The sequence below is a fragment of the Balearica regulorum genome, chromosome 13 (genome assembly GCF_011004875.1).
Source record: "Balearica regulorum gibbericeps isolate bBalReg1 chromosome 13, bBalReg1.pri, whole genome shotgun sequence".
In the NCBI taxonomy this organism is placed as follows: domain Eukaryota; kingdom Metazoa; phylum Chordata; class Aves; order Gruiformes; family Gruidae; genus Balearica; species Balearica regulorum.
The window spans coordinates 22,840,268-22,858,235 of record NC_046196.1 but is presented as its reverse complement, the minus strand read 5'-3'; the positions used below and the strand labels follow the sequence as shown (position 1 = coordinate 22,858,235).

The 17,968-nt window shown below is 52.5% G+C and overlaps 2 protein-coding genes across 6 annotated transcripts in view; one reads left to right on the top strand and one right to left on the bottom strand.

The window, feature by feature from the left end:
• Nucleotides 1-4,506, top strand: part of CIAPIN1 (cytokine induced apoptosis inhibitor 1) — a 37,620-nt gene extending 33,114 nt beyond the window's left edge. For both annotated transcript variants that reach the window (XM_075765920.1, XM_075765919.1), the window contains exons 4-9: nucleotides 855-931; nucleotides 1,208-1,376; nucleotides 1,582-1,655; nucleotides 1,978-2,093; nucleotides 2,631-2,697; nucleotides 3,240-4,506. In XM_075765920.1, the coding sequence (XP_075622035.1) occupies nucleotides 855-931; nucleotides 1,208-1,376; nucleotides 1,582-1,655; nucleotides 1,978-2,093; nucleotides 2,631-2,697; nucleotides 3,240-3,350 (614 nt within the window). In that variant the 3' untranslated portion in view covers nucleotides 3,351-4,506. The remainder of the gene's footprint in view (nucleotides 1-854; nucleotides 932-1,207; nucleotides 1,377-1,581; nucleotides 1,656-1,977; nucleotides 2,094-2,630; nucleotides 2,698-3,239) is intronic.
• A 7,673-nt stretch (nucleotides 4,507-12,179) lies between these two features.
• On the bottom strand, nucleotides 12,180-17,377 carry LOC142603724 (uncharacterized). 4 transcript variants are annotated; one of them, XM_075765738.1, is made up of 7 exons: nucleotides 17,245-17,377; nucleotides 15,942-16,275; nucleotides 15,118-15,552; nucleotides 14,356-14,622; nucleotides 13,881-13,997; nucleotides 13,339-13,385; nucleotides 12,180-13,035 (listed from the first exon to the last, which is right to left on the bottom strand). In XM_075765738.1, the coding sequence occupies exons 2-7, from the start codon at nucleotides 16,000-16,002 to the stop codon at nucleotides 12,847-12,849; spliced, it is 1,116 nt and encodes a 371-aa protein (XP_075621853.1). In that variant the 5' UTR covers nucleotides 16,003-16,275; nucleotides 17,245-17,377; the 3' UTR covers nucleotides 12,180-12,846. The 4 variants fall into 4 exon arrangements, with proteins under 4 accessions (XP_075621853.1, XP_075621852.1, XP_075621854.1 ...); XM_075765737.1 differs by having other exon boundaries at nucleotides 15,942-17,377; XM_075765739.1 differs by having other exon boundaries at nucleotides 16,135-17,377.
• Nucleotides 17,378-17,968: the final 591 nt, after the last annotated feature.

The following is a 17,968-nucleotide window of genomic DNA, read 5'->3' as shown; positions in this document are numbered from 1 at the left end:
AACACAAGACTATTTCTCTGTCTTATGCTTGACCCGCATTCAAACCTTGCTGGCATAGGGAGCTGGTTCGGGATGGAAGCAGGAAATAATATGCCACCTGATAAGAACCAAAGCATCTCTGCTGACGATGTTTCTGTTGGCACAATTTATGGTGGTGTAATCGGCAGCAGAAACGCCTTCAGATGGGGAAGATTTGAAGCTGGCAGTGGCTCTGTGGTCCAAGTGGTACCTTAGGAGCAGGGGGGAACGCTTCTGAGACAGAACAAAGAACATGCAAAGTCTGGACAAGATGAGGTTTCTTTTTTTCCTGGAATTTGGTGGACTTGGAATAAAGTGCAAGTGGGACTAGAGAGAGGGAGAACAGATTCTGTTCAGCACAATCCTGTGCCCAGGTGAATAAGCCTGTAGTGAGTTTTTGATTAAACAGTGACAGTAATAGCTTTTGCCTATGAGAACAAGGCTCTTGAGCGTTACATTTCTGAATGTAATGGTCATTTAGGAGTCCATGTTTTGAAAATTTCATGAGTTGTTCACTTTAATATGTGAAAATGTTTCGGGAGATTTCGTTGTTTGGGTTTTGGGGTGGGGTTTTTTGCCTTTTTTTGATGGGTGTTAATTGGGTTGAGGAAGGTTTTGGCACATATAGAACAGATCTGGAGCTAGAACAGCTTTGTGACCCCAGGCTGTTCTTTTAATGAACAAGCTCTTTCTGGTTTGTTCCTGCTGTCAACTGGAAAGGGCCCAATTTGAAAGCATTTTGAGTACTTCCTTCTAAAGCTCTTGCTCTGCCAGGTTTCTCAGCGACCTCTCCTTGTTCTTCCCTCTTCCTACTTTCCTGCTTTTGTGTCTTCCAGGAAACAACAGCAGAATCAAGACAGCAGCCAAACTCCCTACAGCTCTGACTCTCTCTGGGTTGGTGGAAGTGAAGGAGGTACGTATGTAATAACCGCTTCCAGAAACTCCCTTGTGCAGTTACCGTGACATGTAGGTGGCGATTCCTGGGGACTTGCTGGGTGACAAGATTATTTAGCTACCCTGGTTTACTGGAAGTGTGTATGGACACTGCCTACCACAAAGTTTAGTTGCTGCAAAGATAGTGTTTTTCTTTAGGATTGAAAATACCGATTGTCTGTGTTCACTGGAAGACTGGACTGGGTGGTGAAGTAAGGGGTTCTACGTGAGGTTAACCTAAAATCTTACCTTGCAGCTGCAAAAGGAAGCGTTGACCCCAGAGGAGGCCCAGTCGGTCCGAGAGCATTTAGGTTACCAAGGCCATGACCTTCTCATTGTTCAGATAGAAGGCAGGAAACCCAATTTTGAAGTGGGATCCTCAAGTCAGCTCAAACTTGCCTTTGCCAAGAAACCTGGTCCTTCAGGTAAGGAGTGGTGCACGCCAAAACCTGGATTGCCTGCGTCTTGGGTGACAAGCATCCCTTGGAATAGGGAGACAGCTCTGGGGCAGGGAGTACTGCAGTGAAAACCTGTGAAGTGGGGCTTTCCAGAGTTGTTAGAACTCTTTTTTGGGAGAAGATGGGGCAAAGGCTGGAGTAACTACTATTTCTTCCTTTGTTTTGGCTCCAGGAAAACCCTCTGTGGACCCAGCCGCTGCCAAGCTGTGGACGCTCTCTGCCAATGATATGAACGATGAAGAGATGGTATGTGGTTTTGTTTGTGAGGCTTTGCTGCTGTTCCTTCTCCTCTTCTTTCGTCCTCTAAATAGCTTCAGTTATGCCTCTTGGGAAGCTTTACAACTTAAGAGGTAGAAAAGCATCCCCAGGGCAAAATATCTCATCTACAATGTGAGATCTTGAGAGCCCAGAGGTGTGGTGAGGGCAGTGGAGATGTGGATGAGGGCACAGGGGCAGCACTTTAGTGCTGGTGCTCCAGATGGCACTGTTTCTTTGAATGCAACAGCCATGTCATTCCCTACTGCCAAATCAGTTTTCCTGCATGTTGTCCTCCATGGTATGTTTTCAGGATCTTCTGGACTCTGATGAGCTGTTGGATTCAGAGGATTTGAAAAAGCCAGATCCATCGTCCCTCAGAGCCCCATCCTGCAAAGAAATGGGCAAAAAGAAAGCCTGCAAGAACTGGTCAGTGCTGGGATTAGCATATCGGTGGACCTTTTAACTGTAATATTAAATAAACCCTTAGAGTTGGATAGATTTTTAAAAGATTGTCGGCACTTTGCTATTCCTCAGAGCGTAATTCTCTTGGTTCACATCCTTTCTTATCTCAACTATTTGAATGTAAATCCAAATACAGTGAGAATTGACTAGCCACACCAAAAGTGCTACAAATTACCAACACTGATATGATGAACAGTGTTCTTGAAGGTGGTGACACTGTTTGCGTAGCCTTGACTGAAATCCTGGTTTCTCAGATTTCAAGGAGAAATAGCACACATAGCAAGTGCTGTGGTTTCATTTCCCACTCAGTTTAAACTTGAGGAGTGTGTTTCAACACTTATTGTACAAACTGGTGTTGAAGAACAAAGTGAAGAGTGTGAGAGCCCTGAAGTCAGCTGTGTTGTGCGACAGAGCAAGGGCTGTTGCGTGTGAGTAGGGCTGGAGCAAGTGTTGGTGACTCACAAGCAGAAAGGTGCAAGTGACTTCTTTATTTTTCTGCAGCACATGTGGCCTGGCTGAAGAGCTGGAACAGAAGAAGAGCTCACAGCCCAAATCTGCCTGTGGAAATGTAAATAGTCATTTTTGTTTCTACACTCTGCTTTGCATTACGTGATTTGTGTCGAAGAACCGTGTTCTCTAGTGACTGCTCCCTGAGCTGGCTTACTGCTTGTGCAGCTTCTGCAGACCTTCAGCCTGTTGCCCTGCACCTGCGTGCTCCGTACCAGCGCGTGCTGCCTGTTCCAGCGCAAGTGCTGCCCTCGTAGGAGCCAGAGCGAGCAGCAGACCTTTACCTCCCTGCCCGTGCACTAACTAGTGATCTGCTCGGGGAAGATCACCTCCTGGGAGTGCGGGGGGCCTGGTGGTGGTTAGGGGGCTGCCCGAGCCCACCGTGCAGCTGTGCCCGAGCACAAGGTGGGGAGGAAACTCATTGCTGCCACATGAGTGCAGTGCCCTGCCAGCTCTGCTAACCACGCTAACCAGACCTGTGTTGACAGGGGTTTCTGTGCTGACACACGCTGAGGAGCGTGTCATCTCTTAAGCTGGAAGAAACGTATTACGGGGGGGAGAGAAATGAAGGTTGTGCGTGATTGCTTTTCTTTCTCTTGCCAGTGCTACCTGGGAGATGCGTTCCGCTGTGCCAGCTGCCCTTACCTGGGGATGCCTGCCTTCAAGCCTGGGGAGAAGATTCTCCTGAAAGAGAACCAGCTGCATGATGCCTAACAAAGATGTCTCTGGATGTCCCACAAAGGACTCCTCTGCTTTTCCATCAGTCTGAGGTTCTTCCTGCAGCCCTCCTCATCCTCTCAAACTCATGCTCTCTGGCCAATACCCCTTGTGGGGAGGGACACTGGCAACTGACAGTGCTGTGAGCTCATCACTTGTAATCAACCTGGGGCTACCTGATAATCTTTGGTGACAAGCGGTCTCGTACGTGTTAGACTTCATGTTTTAGCTGGCTTGGCTTGATCCTGGGACGCTGGCCGTCACAGCATGTCCCACCAGCAGAGGGAAGTAGAATCAAGTGTCAGGTTGACCTCATGCTGACGGCAGGGCCGGTACTTCCCCATGCCCATGGTACAGCTCTAATTTGCCCTGATTTTCCCTGATGAATCAGCTCAGCGCTCAGGTGGCACTAGGCTCCTGCTCTCTGAAATTGGAACCTGCCAGTTCCTTACCACGGGAAGGTGGCTTAGCAACTCCCGTTGCAGGTCAGGAGCAGTGAGTACACTTAGCAGTATGTACTCTTAGCAGCGCACCTGAATGCCTTGATGAAGTCTAGCAGGCATGATGAATTTGTGAGTGTTTCAGGAGCCCAGCCCATGACATCCCCTGCCCCCACCTATTTTCATCAAAATGACAAAGATTCAGTCCCCCTGAGCAAACCCCTGCCCTTAAGGCAGGCAGCAGAGTAAACAAGATCTGAGTTGTCCTCCCACACCTCTCTGTCCAATGTGAGCTGGTAACACAAGAGCAATCTGAGACTGTCGCCTCTCGGTGGTTACCAAGTGAGCTACCTGCAGCGTCCAGTAAGTAAGAAGATAGCAATAAATTAATTTCTAGATGATCTGTGGTCACCATCTGCTCCCGCTCCATGAGATACTGACTATTTATTTGCATAATTTCTGCTAGTGAAGCACCTGTGCAGGTGCAGGATAAGGGAGCTGTTCACGTTCTGTGCCAGGCTGGCTTCTCACCCAGGGAGGGAGAGGAGGAAAATCCAAAGCCAGTGTCTCAACGGGGATTGCTTTGTTGGGAGCTCTTGCTCTGTGGGATGTGACTGTTTGTTGTTGTGCTACCTGAGTTACGCTCTAAACTTTCGGAGGGAGCTGGGACGAAAGGCTGTTCTGTTCTTGAAATAAAAGTGACCGATAGTAAAGCGTTTAAGACTGGTATTAGTGGCATTCTAAGCACGTCTGTCCTTTTACTCAGCCTCTCAGTGATTTCTGGAACTGTTTAAATGTTGGGTTGCATCTTGGAGTTCTCTATAAATTGTTCTGCTGAAAATACGACTCAGATACCTGATGCCCACTGGAAAGAACAGAATCAAGCTGCCTAGATTAACTTTTCTATTTGGTCTAGGTTTCAGAAAGAAGCTTTCTCCTGGTTAAGGAGAAGGTGGCATGCAGGGAGAGAAAGGAGGGTGTCCTTGAGGTGTGCAAAGTGTGGATCAAGGGGCAGGCGCTACAGTGTGAGCTGTGTACTACTCGGTACTTACTGGGGACCGTGCGGGACTGGCGGCAACGGAGACCTCCGAGAGCGGGTATGTATAGTGACGGCTGCCCTGTGGTGAGAGCACGGCTTTCCCAGACCTCAGCCTCCTCCCACATCCCTGCCTCTGTCATGAGCAAGAACAACTCCCAAGGAGACAGGAATCTTGAGACAGACCTCCTGTCCAACCAACCTGTTAGTGCTCCCATCTTGTGTTCTAAAGAAATGGGGGTTTTTTGGGGGGTTTATTGCTTTTTCCAGCCTCACTGGTAGCAGAAAATCAGATCTCTGCACATCTCCATGTGAAAGGTCCCTGATAAAGGCAGCCCTTAACCTGAACTCTGCTTTCCTTTCAGGAGTAAATAAGATAAGAGAGGGAGGAGGCAGCAGCAGAAGCTTTTGTTTTACAATGATTCACTTAACTGGAATTTAAACAAGCAGGGGAAGCACTTTTCAGATAGTGCTGAGTTCAGTTAATGATGGTTAAGGCTGTATAATCTTGTTAGTGTTACTCGCTCTTGCTGCGTGAGAGGCCCTCAAAGGGTGACAGTTTGGCAGTGGAGCATCAGCTGGGTGGGAATATGCTCCTGTCGGGCTGGTTTTGAGGAGTATTTATCCTTTTAGCCCCTTTCCCTTTCTCCATTACAGCCTCCAGCCGCCTTGCCTGCCCTCCCCTCCTTCCACCCCTAGCCCTTATGTCCAGCCGCCCTGTTCCTGGGAGGGTGGGCCCTGTCCCGGGGGGTGAGCGTGTTGAGCCTGTGCCTGGAATAGAATAGTGGACCTACAGTGATCATCTGGTCCAGCTGTCCAACCACTTCAGGGCTGACAAAACTTAAAGCACGTTGTTAAGGGCACTGTCCAAATGCCTCCTAAACCCTGACAGGCTTGGGGCACCCACCGCCTCTCAGGCAGCCTGTTCCAGGGTTTGACTACCTGCTCAGGAGAGAAATCTTTCCTCACATCCAGTCTGAACGTCCCTGGTGCAGCTTTGAGCCATTCCCACGTGTCCTGTCCCTGGGTCCCAGGGAGAAGAGCTCTGCACCTCCCTCCCTTGCAGCTGGGATGGTGGGAAGGGGGCTGAAAGAACAAACTGAAGGAGAATTAACTGAACTCAGCAGACGTGGTTCAGGTCCTGATGTGCTGTTGAGCCAGCTCTGTGACAGGGTGATTCTATAGGGTCTCCAGCAGACGCTTTAAACGTGCCCTGCAGCAGAGCAAAGTCACTGTAACTTCATTTCCAGTGAAGCTTTGATTTTTCTCTCAGTAGCTGACCTGTTCCCGTGTGCCTCTGAGCTCCTTGCTCCAGGCAGCTCACGCCACCCTCTCTCCGAACAACCCGGGTTGGACACACAGCACCAGGTACAGCCCGTGGGGAGTGCAGGATGACCTGCACGCTCACATCTCAAACTGCTGAGAGCAGAAAGGACTAAAACTCACACTGATCTGTGGCACAGGGTGAGCTGTGCAGCAGTGTGTGTGCTGGAACGGGGCTTTTGCACACCTGCTGCCTCAGGCCAGACCCCCGAGACCTTACTGGATCCGGCCGTTGCCTGTCTTCCATCCTTCCCCTTGTGGACTTGCTCCTTTGTCTCCTACCACGTGCTTTTTCTTGTGAGATCTCTTTGTGTGATGGTTTTGAAGCATCGGTCAGGTGGTTTTGGGTTTGTTTTGAGGGATTGTATCATCCATCGCCCTCTGAAAGCATCCCTTCTGCAACGCTGCCTCGGGGAGCGTTTCGCGGCATTGCAGCATCTGCTCCGTCCCCTTCTTGGTGGCTGTAAGTCACACCCCTCTTCCCTCGCTGGCAGCCTCATCCTCCCTGTTGTTCCTTCCCCGAGCCAGGGGCTGGGGCAGCCTGGGGGATCCCACCTGCGTCAGGATGGGATTTGGGGCTGTGACATCTAGACGAGAGGAGCCAAGGGCGTGGGATTTGGTCCAGGACTGTTGCTGTAGGAATTCCCTCACCTCGCCCTGTTTCCGTTTGCATAGCACAAAGACAACAGACGTAGGATTTTTCCAGCAGAAGCGCAAAAAACCGGCCTACGTGATGAATGCAGGTCCTGAGCGCAACTGGGTTGTAAGCAGGAGGAGTTACAGGGGGCCAGGCGAGGTCCTGGTGCAGGGCGGGTGGATGTGCCTCTCCCACCCAGTTTGCTCTGGAGAAGCTGTTTCCCATCTCCAGCCATGTCCAAGGGGGTTTTTTGCCAGCTTTTCCTGCTCCACTGCCTCCCTCCAGCGGCTGCACCTGCTCAGGATCGCCTGGTCCTCGTCCCGCCAGCTCTGCGGGCGCCAGCACGCAGCACAGCCCAGTGCCGTCGGCTTCTCCTCCCAGCACCACTGGAACCGGTCCTGGTGAGCCTCGTCTTGAGGACACAGAAATGGTCTAATTTACAAAAAAGGGGGGATTAAAGTAATTAGGGATGCTCCTCCAAACCTCCCCAGCAATAAAACGGAAACAGGGTGAATTGCCCCGGTTTTCCAGGGGCTGTGAGCTGCAGCCCTTTGTGGCGCAGGCCAAATACTGCATCGCGGGACTGACCGTCCGTTCCTCTTGGTCCTCTTGACAGATGAGATCAGCAGCGCTTTTCGCCCTTCTCCTGCCTCTTTTAGTGTCCTTTGAATGTCTCTCTTTACCCTGGAGCCAGTTCAGGAGATGCTTTATGGAGCCGTTCATGGAGAAGCACCCCAGCGCCATCTACCCCTGGCTCCACGCTTGCACCCCAGGATGTCCCCTTGCATGGCTTCGACTTGGGGAGGCACGAAGAGCCGTGGACTCGAGCACTGTCTGCGCGTGCACGCTTGCTTTCCTCCCCTTGAATTAGAGCAGCTGCTTTTCCTCCTGCTGGGAAAAGCACGGCCACATTGGTGGCCCATTGAAGACCAGGAAACTTTCCTCTGCATCTTTGCAGCTTGCTTTACGTGTGCTACTTTGCTCTTAAATAAACGAGATGCCTGCTGGTAACGTTCCTTGCTGGAGAAACTGGGTCTCCTGGATGAGAAGGAGATGCTCTGCGAGAACGGGAGGGATGTGTACCCTCTGCAGAGCAGGCAGTAACCCTCTCCTTGTGTAACCGAGTGGGTAATCATGGTGATGGGAAGGGAACATTCTGAGCAGAACGGTGTGGCGATGGTTGAGCGACCGTGTTTCGTTTGATGTTGCTAACCAATTTGTGGCTGCCAATTAGGTCCATTGTATAGCCCCAGCCTGACATGGACAATAGAATAGATAAAGTACGTAGCTGGCAGTGGGTACAAGTAATATTTCATTTTCTGTCAAAATCATGTCCTTTGACTGAACTTTGTTTGTTATAATCTAATTATAATACCAAAACACACCTCCATTCGAAAAGCTACCCGCCTCCGAGGTATGAGCACCCCTCACTGGGCATGCTCTCTGAATTTCTCTAAGCATATAGCTTTAAATCAAAGCGAGAAAACTTTTTACCCATCACAATAAGGTAACTATGTGATGTAAATGTAATTTTGTAATGATTTTGTAAGCTAAGGGTATAAACGTGTAAGGGATTAAAGGCTAGGTGTGCGTGTTAGGAGGAGAGATCCCCCATGCACCCAGCGCTGAATAAACCAACGTCGGCTTTCTAAACAGCATTTCTGTTTGGAAAGTTGTTATTGCCATTTGAGCGGTAACACTTGTGCCTGGCCTGGCCACCTCTCAGAGCTTCACTGAATTTATCAGCAAAAATATGATCAATCACCCAACGAATTAACCACTCTTTTCTCCTACAGCAAAGTGAGGTCAGTGCCTTCCTCAGCCTGAGCCATTTTCCTCCCTCGGTGTCTTCCCTTTCTGACTCTTCTGGTCCCTCTTCTCCTCTTTCTCCACTTCCTTCTACCTCTCTCTTTCTGTTCTTCTTTCCTTAATTGTCTTCTGTTTTCTCTTTGCTGGCCTCTGTCTCTTTTTCACGCCATCCAAGTATACTCCAGTCCTCCCCACCACCCCCCTCACACAGATTCACAGACTGGTCGGGGTTGGCAGGGACCTCTGGAGATCATCTCGTCCAGCCCCCTGCTAGAGCAGCATCACCCACAGCAGGTCACACAGGATGGCGTCCAGGTGGGTTTGGAATCTCTCCAGAGAAGGAGACTCCACCACCTCTCTGGGCAGCCTGTCCCAGGGCTCGGTCACCCTCAGAGGAAAGAAGTTTTTCCTCATGTTCAGATGGAACTTCCTGTGCTCCAGTTTGTGCCCGTTGCCCCTTGTCCTGTCACTGGGCACCATTGAGAAGAGTCTGGCCCCTTCCTCTAGACACCCACCCTTTAGATATTGATAAGTGTTGATGAGATCCCCTCTCAGCCTTCTCTTCCCCAGACTAACCAGCCCCAGCTCTCTCAGCCTTTCCTCATACCAGAGATGCTCCAGGCCCCTCCTCATCCTCACAGCCCTCGGCTGGACTCTCCCCAGCAGTTCCCTGTCTGTCTGGAACTGGGGAGCCCAGACCTGGACACAGAACTCCAGATGTGGCCTCACCAGGGCAGAGCAGAGGGGGAGGAGAACCTCCCTCGACCTGCTGGTCACGCTCTTCTGAATGTACCCCAGGAACCATTGGCCGCCTTGGCCACGAGGGCACACTGCTGGTCGTGGAGAGCTTGTTGTTGAACAAGCATCCCCATCCTTTCCCATTCCTCCTCTTCTGCTCCTTGGCTTTTTTTTTTTTTCCCCTTTGTTCTTTCTGGGTTTTCTCACTGTGATGTGGGTCACATCCCTATCCTTTCCCACGTGGATTCCTGCTGCTGTTCTGCCAGGCAGGGAGCGTGGTGGAGGCCAAGCCTCTCCTGTGTGCTCTGGCACAGCTGCAGCTTTGCTCAAGACTTTGTGTTCTGCTGAGCCCTTTCTGCAGGAGGTTTGGCTGAGGACCATGTAGGAACCAGGCCTGCTGCTGCAATTCTGCCCTAAAAAAACCCAAACTGGGGAAAGCAGCACTTTCACTTCTGTTTCTCTGCCTGACTCAGGCTCTGCAGCGAGCAGAGCTTGTGGGACAGCAAGGACAACCTCCGTGCTCCTGGCATAGAAACCCATCACAGACATCTTGCCCACCTGCCTTGAGTGCACACGGGGACGATGGGGACCCCTCTGTGCAGAGGTGGCACGTACATGTTTGGGGTAAGGAGAACCCCAAACCTTTCATTACCACTTTATCGTCACACACTTGCTTAACTGCTTGTGATAGCATCTTTCTGAGAACTGAAATTTGGAGGCTCAGCTCTGGCCATAGCCGCTTCACCTTTTTAAAAATAGCCAATGGACAAAGCCGCTGCCCTCACCCTTGCTGCCTGCACTTGCAAAAGCCCCCGAGATCTCGAGATGTTATCTCAGCTAGTTCCTTAAGCAGCCCCGGCTGCGTTTCTTCACCTCTTGCTCGCTTGTGTAACTGCTGCAAGTTAACTTGTTTTGTACCTTAGCTTTCTGATTTTCCCTCTGCAATTCAGTGATCGTGTCATTCCGCTGATGTCCTTTGTGTTTTTCCTTACCCTTGTGGCCTTCTTTTTTTGTCCAGTGGGATGCTGAAGAACTCTGTAGCTGGATTTGCCTCCTCTGAAGCTTCCCCTCTTGCCTCTGCAAAGCATAACCGGCTGCCAAGGCTTTCAATACAAGTCCCAGGTGTTCTGCTTAGCTCTTTTTGGAGTCAGGAGCAGTCCTTTTTAGTTGAAGTTGGCTTTTTAAAATGTTTTTTTTCCTTAAAATAATAACATTGGTCATTTCATGCTGTAGAAACATGAGAAGGGCTGTGCTGGGCCAGCCCAAGTGCCACCCAGCCTGGCTATATAGAATCATAGAATTGTTTTGGTTGGAAAAGACCCTTCAGATCATCGTGTAGAACTGTAACCCTGGCACTGCCAAGCCCACCACTAACCCATGTCCCCAAGCACCACATCTACACGTCTTTGAAATCCCTCCAGGGACGGGGACTCCACCACTTCCCTGGGCAGCCTGGTCCAGGGCTTGACAACCCTTTGGGTGAAGACATTTTTCCTAATCTCCAATCTAAACCTTCCCTGGCACAACTTGAGGCCGTTTCCTCTTGTCCTGTCGCTTGTTACTTGGGAGAAGACACCGACCCCCACCTGGCTACACCCTCCTTTCAGGGAGTTGCAGAGAGCCATCAGGTCTCCCCTCAGCCTCCTCTTCTCCAGGCTAAACAACCCCAGCTCCCTCAGCTGCTCCCATCAGACTTGTGCTCCAGACCCTTCACCACTTGGTTGCCCTTCTCTGGACACGCTCCAGCACCTCAATGTCCTTCTGGTAGTGATGGGCCCAAAGCTGAATGCAGCACTCGAGGTGTGGCCTCACCAGTGCTGAGTACAGGGGGACAGTCACTGCCCTGGTCCTGCTGGCCACACCATTCCTGATACAAGCCAGGGTGCTGTTGGCCTTCTTGGCCACCTGGGCACACTGCTGGCTCGTATTCAGCCCGCTGTTGACCAAAAGGTGGCCAGCAGACCCCCCACTGATCCCTTGTTGGACTTCTGCCCCACCCCAGCCTCGCTGGCTGCCCCAGCACCACGTCAGGAGGGTGCAGGATGGCTGCCCTTGCATCCCACCCAAGGACAAGCGATGGGGCCCCCTGCCATGAGGACAGGGTGGGAGCTGTGGCTGAGCAGTGTCTGCCCTAAGCCAAATCCCATGGACCTCAAGGTACGTAGGTTGGAAACAGCCCCCAAGGAGCGATGGGCCGTGAGACATTCTGGAGATCCTTCACCTTGCTTCCTTTCTGCAGTCAGGAGGAGACCTAGCACATCTCCTTCAAACCCCGGTTCCTCCTCCAGCTCCTTCAGGAGATGCTGCTGAGGTTTTGGCTGCATTTCGTACCTGCCCGTTTAACTTAGGCCTTCCCTTTCCAAGCTGGGGCACCCTAGGGATCCTCCTCCACCTGCTGCTGCTCCTCCTCCATGGTTGCAGGTACCTAGGAGGAGGCTCGTGAGGATGTCCTGCAGTTTGGTGGAGCCTGGTTCTGCTCTGCATCCCTGGGCAGCATTCCCCAGCAACCTTGATGCCTCTATGAGCCTCCCCGGTTCAACACTTTGACCCTCACATCTCACCCCCTTTTCCACTGGTTGCTCCCCCTAAATATTTGGGATTTTTTTCCCTAATTTTTCCCTTTCTGTAGCCCTTGTCTGTGTCTTCCTGGCCATGCGTGACCTGAGCTCTGCCCCCAGGACACCAGGAGCTCCACCACCACTGCTTTAGGGATGTCTCCCACCAGTAGCTGCTCTGAAACTGGACTAAGTGGGGAAAACAGAAAGTCTCCAGGGCTTGGTGACTATTCCTGCTGGACTTCAGCTGAAATCAGCAGTGCAGACCTGGAAACACTGAGGGCAAAACCATCACCTTTTATTTTCTTTTTTCTTTTTTTTTTTTTTTTTTTCCAAATTACAGGAAAGCTCTACATGCATGAGGACACCCGTCCACTCCTGGTACGAAGCAGATCCGCGTAGATCACTGCAGCAGGCCCTGTGTTGCGCCTCTGTGAAGCAAACAATGCCTTTCCATCCTTGTGTTTCAAGAGAGTGAACCAGAGCAAGGTCAACCCAGGTCACAGCAGGTGCCTGCTCCAGAGAAAATCCAGAAAATTGCTCCAGGACTTTCCCAGCACTGAGAGGAGCTTCTCACGGTCACCCCACCCAGCAAGTCTGGGACAGCAAGTGCTTCCTGGACCATGGTGGCTATGTGGTGCACGGTGACATGGCTGAAACACGGAGCAAGTTGCTAGAGGAGCCTGTCGGTGACCGGAGACTGTGAAAGGAGTTGCGGAGGCTTGGCTGTGCTTGGGGCTGCGGGAAGGTGAGTGGAAAACCATCTGGAAGAGCCCTGTCCTCGCCCAGGAGATGGCTTCTTCCAGGGGAACGTAACACACCGTGGTGCAGCCATTTGGGAGTAAATAGGTGGCTTTTGTTGCCCAGATTGCACTTCTGTACGAGCTAACGCCTAGTTCTCAGGGATGATGACCCCAACAGGCACAGAACAAGCTGCTCATCCTTCCCTTCTCCCTCATTTGCCCTCTGCCTTGGGGGAGGCATCCACCCCTGCGTCAGCAGCACCAGTGTCCTCTCTGCTCTGCTTTTGTCGAGGTGGTTTGATCTGGGTGTAAATGACATCGGAGGAGGTGGATTTTGTCCCTTTCTTTTCAAACTTCAGGTTGGCATAGGTCAGGTCCTCAGTCCCTGTCACCGGGGCTGCCTGCAGGGAGAGAGCAATGAGTAGAGCCCTGGCTTTCACTTCTGCATCTCCCCTACTAATAGTTTTCCACCGGCACAACTATTTTCCACTGCACAAGCATTATCCAACTTGCTCAGAGGTGCCACCTATTCAGTAGCTCATAAGCCCCTATTTATTAGGAATTACTAAGTTTTTAAGACTGTCTTTTCAGAAAGCGAAGCTGATTTTACTTGGAAATCCTTTAAATGGGTATTCAACAGCCAGTGCTTTTTTTTTTTTTACAGGGAGAAGGAAACAGTACGTGTGAGGCCCTCCCCGGCTTACCATGCTGAGCTGGTTCCCCTCCACCACTTGCCTGCTTGCAAGCTTTCCTGGAAAAGGAAAGGAAGTTTAATTAAAATAATGACAATGATCATTATTTTAAATGAAGAAAACATCTGCATTGGTCCCGCTTTTGTTGCGGGAGAGGACGGGGCTCTGTGGCTGGCTGGCTGGCTGGCTGGCTCTGAAGATGGCCAAGGGGCAGGAGGGGTTGGCAAGATTTAAAAGCCCTTGGAGGGTCTGGAGAAGAGCTCTGGACACTTCTGGAAACGCGATGATGTGCAAGACCTGTTTCACTTGCATCACGGCTTGTGCCATAACGTGGCTCTCACCAGCAGCTGGCCAGAGGGAAGGGAGGGGGTGAACCTTCTTCCCACCCCGGGACAGCTTGTCCTGGAGGACAGACTCGTGCAGCAGCGAGCAGGAGCAGTGGGATGTTGAAGATGGACATCTCCCAGGTCTGGGCTTGTCCAGATCAGTGGGTGAGGAGGAGATGCCATCCAGTTCCCACAGGAGACGGAGGTTTGGCGCGGGCTCAGCCTTACCTTTTCTGTTCTTTCTGCACTGCCACAGCAGAAGGCCAATTATTGGCATGTAAAGAAGTGTCCCAAGCACTAAGCCGAAGGTGGTACACAGGGGGAAGTTGAATCCTACAGACAGAGCTATCACGGAGGCAGAAGACAGAAACATAAGTGAGGGACTGCCCTGAGGCAGAGGACACCCTGCTCCCCGCTCTGCTTTGGGGCAGGGACCTGGACCTCACAGCCCGAGCCGTCCTGCTCCTGCCACCGCAGCTCCAGCCATCTCAGCATTCGGCTGATGTGCCGTAGCTGGAGCACGCGGCGGGTCCTGTCTCAAGGACCTGATGGCCAAGCAGCTCCATGGTGGGATGCATCTGCCAAGAGGGCCGTGCTGGGTCAGCCCCTCCAGGGCCCAGGATGCTTTCGGGGGGAGTGTTTGTTGTAGCATCCTTCTCTGCCCGCTCATCGCCCCCAGGAAAACAGAAGCAGTGCCACTTACAGGGAATTGTCCATTGCGTGCCATTTCCAGAGTCTGTCGAGTTCATTCCTGTGACGTACGCCCCACACCCGCAGTTTCCCATCTTGGCTGCACAAATGCTGAGACTGATGAGATTGGTACAATCTATTTCCAGAGCCATGGTGTTGGTTTCACTCTTCTCCAGATGTGCAGGTTCGTAGCACTTCATATATACCTTGAGATTCTCTAAACAAATCTTGACCCTGCACTCCATGGAGATGACTGACTCTTCTGGATGGATGGCTGTCCCTGGAGGAAACAAAAATATAAGTGATAAGTGAAATATAAGTCACGTATATGACCTTCCAGGTGTCACATCCCACTGGCACGTGTCACCCATGAAAGACACGGTGAAGTAACTGTCCTTTCCTCCAGCAGCTGATGCTCTTTTCCAAATCCACCTGCCAAATGTTCCTCGACGTTGAACATTGAAATGTTGCAGGTTGATTAGTGCCACCCAATGCTGTGCAGCACACAAGCACTTCTCTGTCTCTGAACGGACTGAAAATCAGGGAGGATCAGGGGGAAGACACTTCCTCCTCCTGCAACCTAGGCAGAAGGGTTTTCTGGCACCCGAGCAGGACATGCCACTGAGGCCACAGGCTCAGGCTCCATCTTTTCATGGAGCGTGAGGTGGGATTGGGGGGCTAGCTGTGGGGAAATGGTCATCCCTAGAGAAGCAAAGAAAACAGAGTAGACCCTCCCCGCAGCCTCTCTGGCTTCATCCCATCCCCTAATGCTCACTCTGGAGGACTTCAGAATTGCTCCTGAGGCTCTGAGCTGAAGTCACTTCACACCTTCTCAGCAGAGTCCTCCCTCTCTTCCCTCTCTCCTCTCCCTTCCTCAGTCTTTTCTTTCTGCTCCCATGGGTGGTGGTGAGCTCAGGTCTCGTAACGTGCTTGTTCCATTTACATCTGCTGTCGGGCACGTTCATTGTGTTCTCCATTCTGCATGTGCACGATCCTGTATGTGCTTCGTTCACGCTGGTGAAGATGAGCTGGGTAGAACCCTTATTCCTCTCCACACCACCTTTGTTCTGCTTTTTTCCATTGTTTTGGGAAGTATTGAACCCCTTCACCTCCCCGGCGGTGCTGCTCGAGTCTGTCTGGAGCAGGCACTGCAAGACAAGATCTAACCCTACCAACTCATCAACTGGGGCTGAAATCTGGCAAGTGAGTCCTGCCAAGAAAAAAAACAACAAACCCAGCTATGGAGGGTTGGGTTGATGTTAAGGAATATCCACACCCTCCACGTGAAGCTGACCCCTGTCACAGTCATCAGGCTCATAAACATCTCTGTTTCCTTTCCCCCACACCCTGTTTTCTCTCCCTGCTGCTCCTGAAGGCGATGCTGGTTCCTGAAATCGGGTCCCCATGGGCAGAGCCCACAGCCTGGGCACAGGCAATCCCGGGGGGACCCCTCTGCAAGGCACGTGGCGAGGTGCTGGTGCAGGAGGCGGGGGGTTAAATGCTACAAGAGGAGAGGAAAAAGCAGCAGCCACATCCCAAACCTCCTGCAGGCGTATGTGTAGAAGTTCAGAGCAGAGGCGAGGGCACAGGGGGACTCACCAGCAGGCAGCCAGGCAAGAAGCAGCAGGGGCAGAAAGCCACCAGCCAGCCAGACCTCCATGACGTCTTCCCGACAGCCTCGCGGCAACGATGCTGGGCGCCCGGCGGGATCGGCTGGGAGGCTCCCGTCTCTCCCCACAGCACGAGGGTCACTGCCCAGCCGGGGCAAGCTGCAGGCCTGCCGGGAGCTCACCTCCTCGCCACTCGGCCAGGCAGTTCCCTCTGCACTCGCAGGCTTCCCCTCTCTTCTTCTCTTGCTTCAGCCTGATTTTTATCTCCTCTCCTCGCTGTTTGATTCCTCCTGCGGTTTCATCCCAGCCACGTGCTCTCGGCCCTGAGATAGACCCAAATAACACAGCCAAGCACCGCTGATGGCCATTGCCCCGTATTTTAGGTCACAGCCCAGTAGCTCCACGGCCCCAGCCGGGCGGGTGCAGGGGAAAGGGCTTCCCCCATTTCCTACAGCGCCGCCTCCCCGCGCCACCCGAGTCCTTTTTGTTTTACACCAGGGAACGGATCCCTTGCGGAAAGCGATGCTGCTGTCACGGCAGGGCGATGGGGCGATGCCTGCCCCAGCCAGCATGCTAGCTGAGCTCAGGTGGGGAGGACAGCTGCGGTTTGACGTGGGGATGGACTTGGTCAGAGCTTTCTGGTTGCTCAGACGTGGGATGTACAAGCCCCAGCCAGGTGGGACTGAGCTCCCTGACACAGCTCTGGCCACGAGCACCCAGGTCCTGGCTCCTGCCCTGTGGGAATGGGGTGCTCCAGGAGGCCCCCCACATCCCCCTGCCACCTCTGGCTGGAGGGATGTCCCTCCCTCCCCAGAGCCACATCAACTGGGCCAGCCACGGCTCATGTCACCCCTGCCACTGAAGGGACACGGGCAGCACAGGCAACGGGCTCAGACCCCTTTGTGTCCCCGACGTGCAAGGGTGCCATTTCTGCTGCTCCCCGCAGGCTCTCCGCTGCCCACCATGGCTCTTCCTCTTTGGTGCTCAGAGCAAAACCTGCTCCCACCTGCCGCTTCCTCCCCTTTAGTTTCCTGTCAGCATTTCCAGTAATCACCCCCCCGCCCCGTTTTGAAGCTGGACCTGACACGCTCCCTCCTCCAAAGGCAGCACCCCCACATCCCCACGTTATGTGACCCCCCCTCACCATCTATCTCCTCCCATTTTCTCTGCCCCCTTCCTCCCATCTCTGTTTTCTCCCCGTTTCCTGAGATGACGGAGCCCAAACTAAGCACGTGGGATGGGGGCCCGCCACCATAGCCCTCCCCAAAACAGTCTGGGGAGCAGTATCCTACTGAGGAGCAGAAGAGGACGTCAGAGCCTGTCCCGCAGGATGCTCCCAGGTCAAAATGCTGAGAATTTGGGAACGCTGGTGTACCCCCGGGCTGATCCCGCACCTCCCCACATGGCGGGTGTGCTCCCAGAGCCCCATGGGCATCTCTGCCAGGGAGAGGGCAGAGTCCTGGACACTCGGCTTTGGCTGCACCTCTCCACACCAAGGGTCTCCCCTGCACTCCCCGTGCTGGGCACGCACAGCCCAGCCACGTGCGTCTCCTGGAGGAAAGGGTCTTTGCTGGAGCTTTTCTCCACCACCTGAGGTCTCATCTGGGAGCTGACCCACATGGAGAAACAGCAACATCAGCGGGATATTTGCTGCCGGAAGATCATAAAACAAAAGTCTTGTGGTACAAGATCCATAAGAAGGACAAGCGAGAGGCTCTGTGTCTCTCTTGCTCTCTCCTCTGGACTTCTTCATCTCTTCCCATGCTCTTTCTGATGTTCAGTTCCTCTCTGCGCTCGAGTCTTCCTCGCCTCTTGCCTCATGACTGCACAATGACACGTACTTGTTGCTTTCTTCCCTTTCATTTCTATTCTAGTTCTCACATTCACTAGCACTGATGAAACCAATTTGACAGAAGGTGAACTCCTTCACACTCCTCCCATCTCAGAGACCGTTGCCACCAAGGATCCTGGAGTGGGCAACGCCTGCGGTCATCTTCCAAAGTCTCGGGTGCAGAA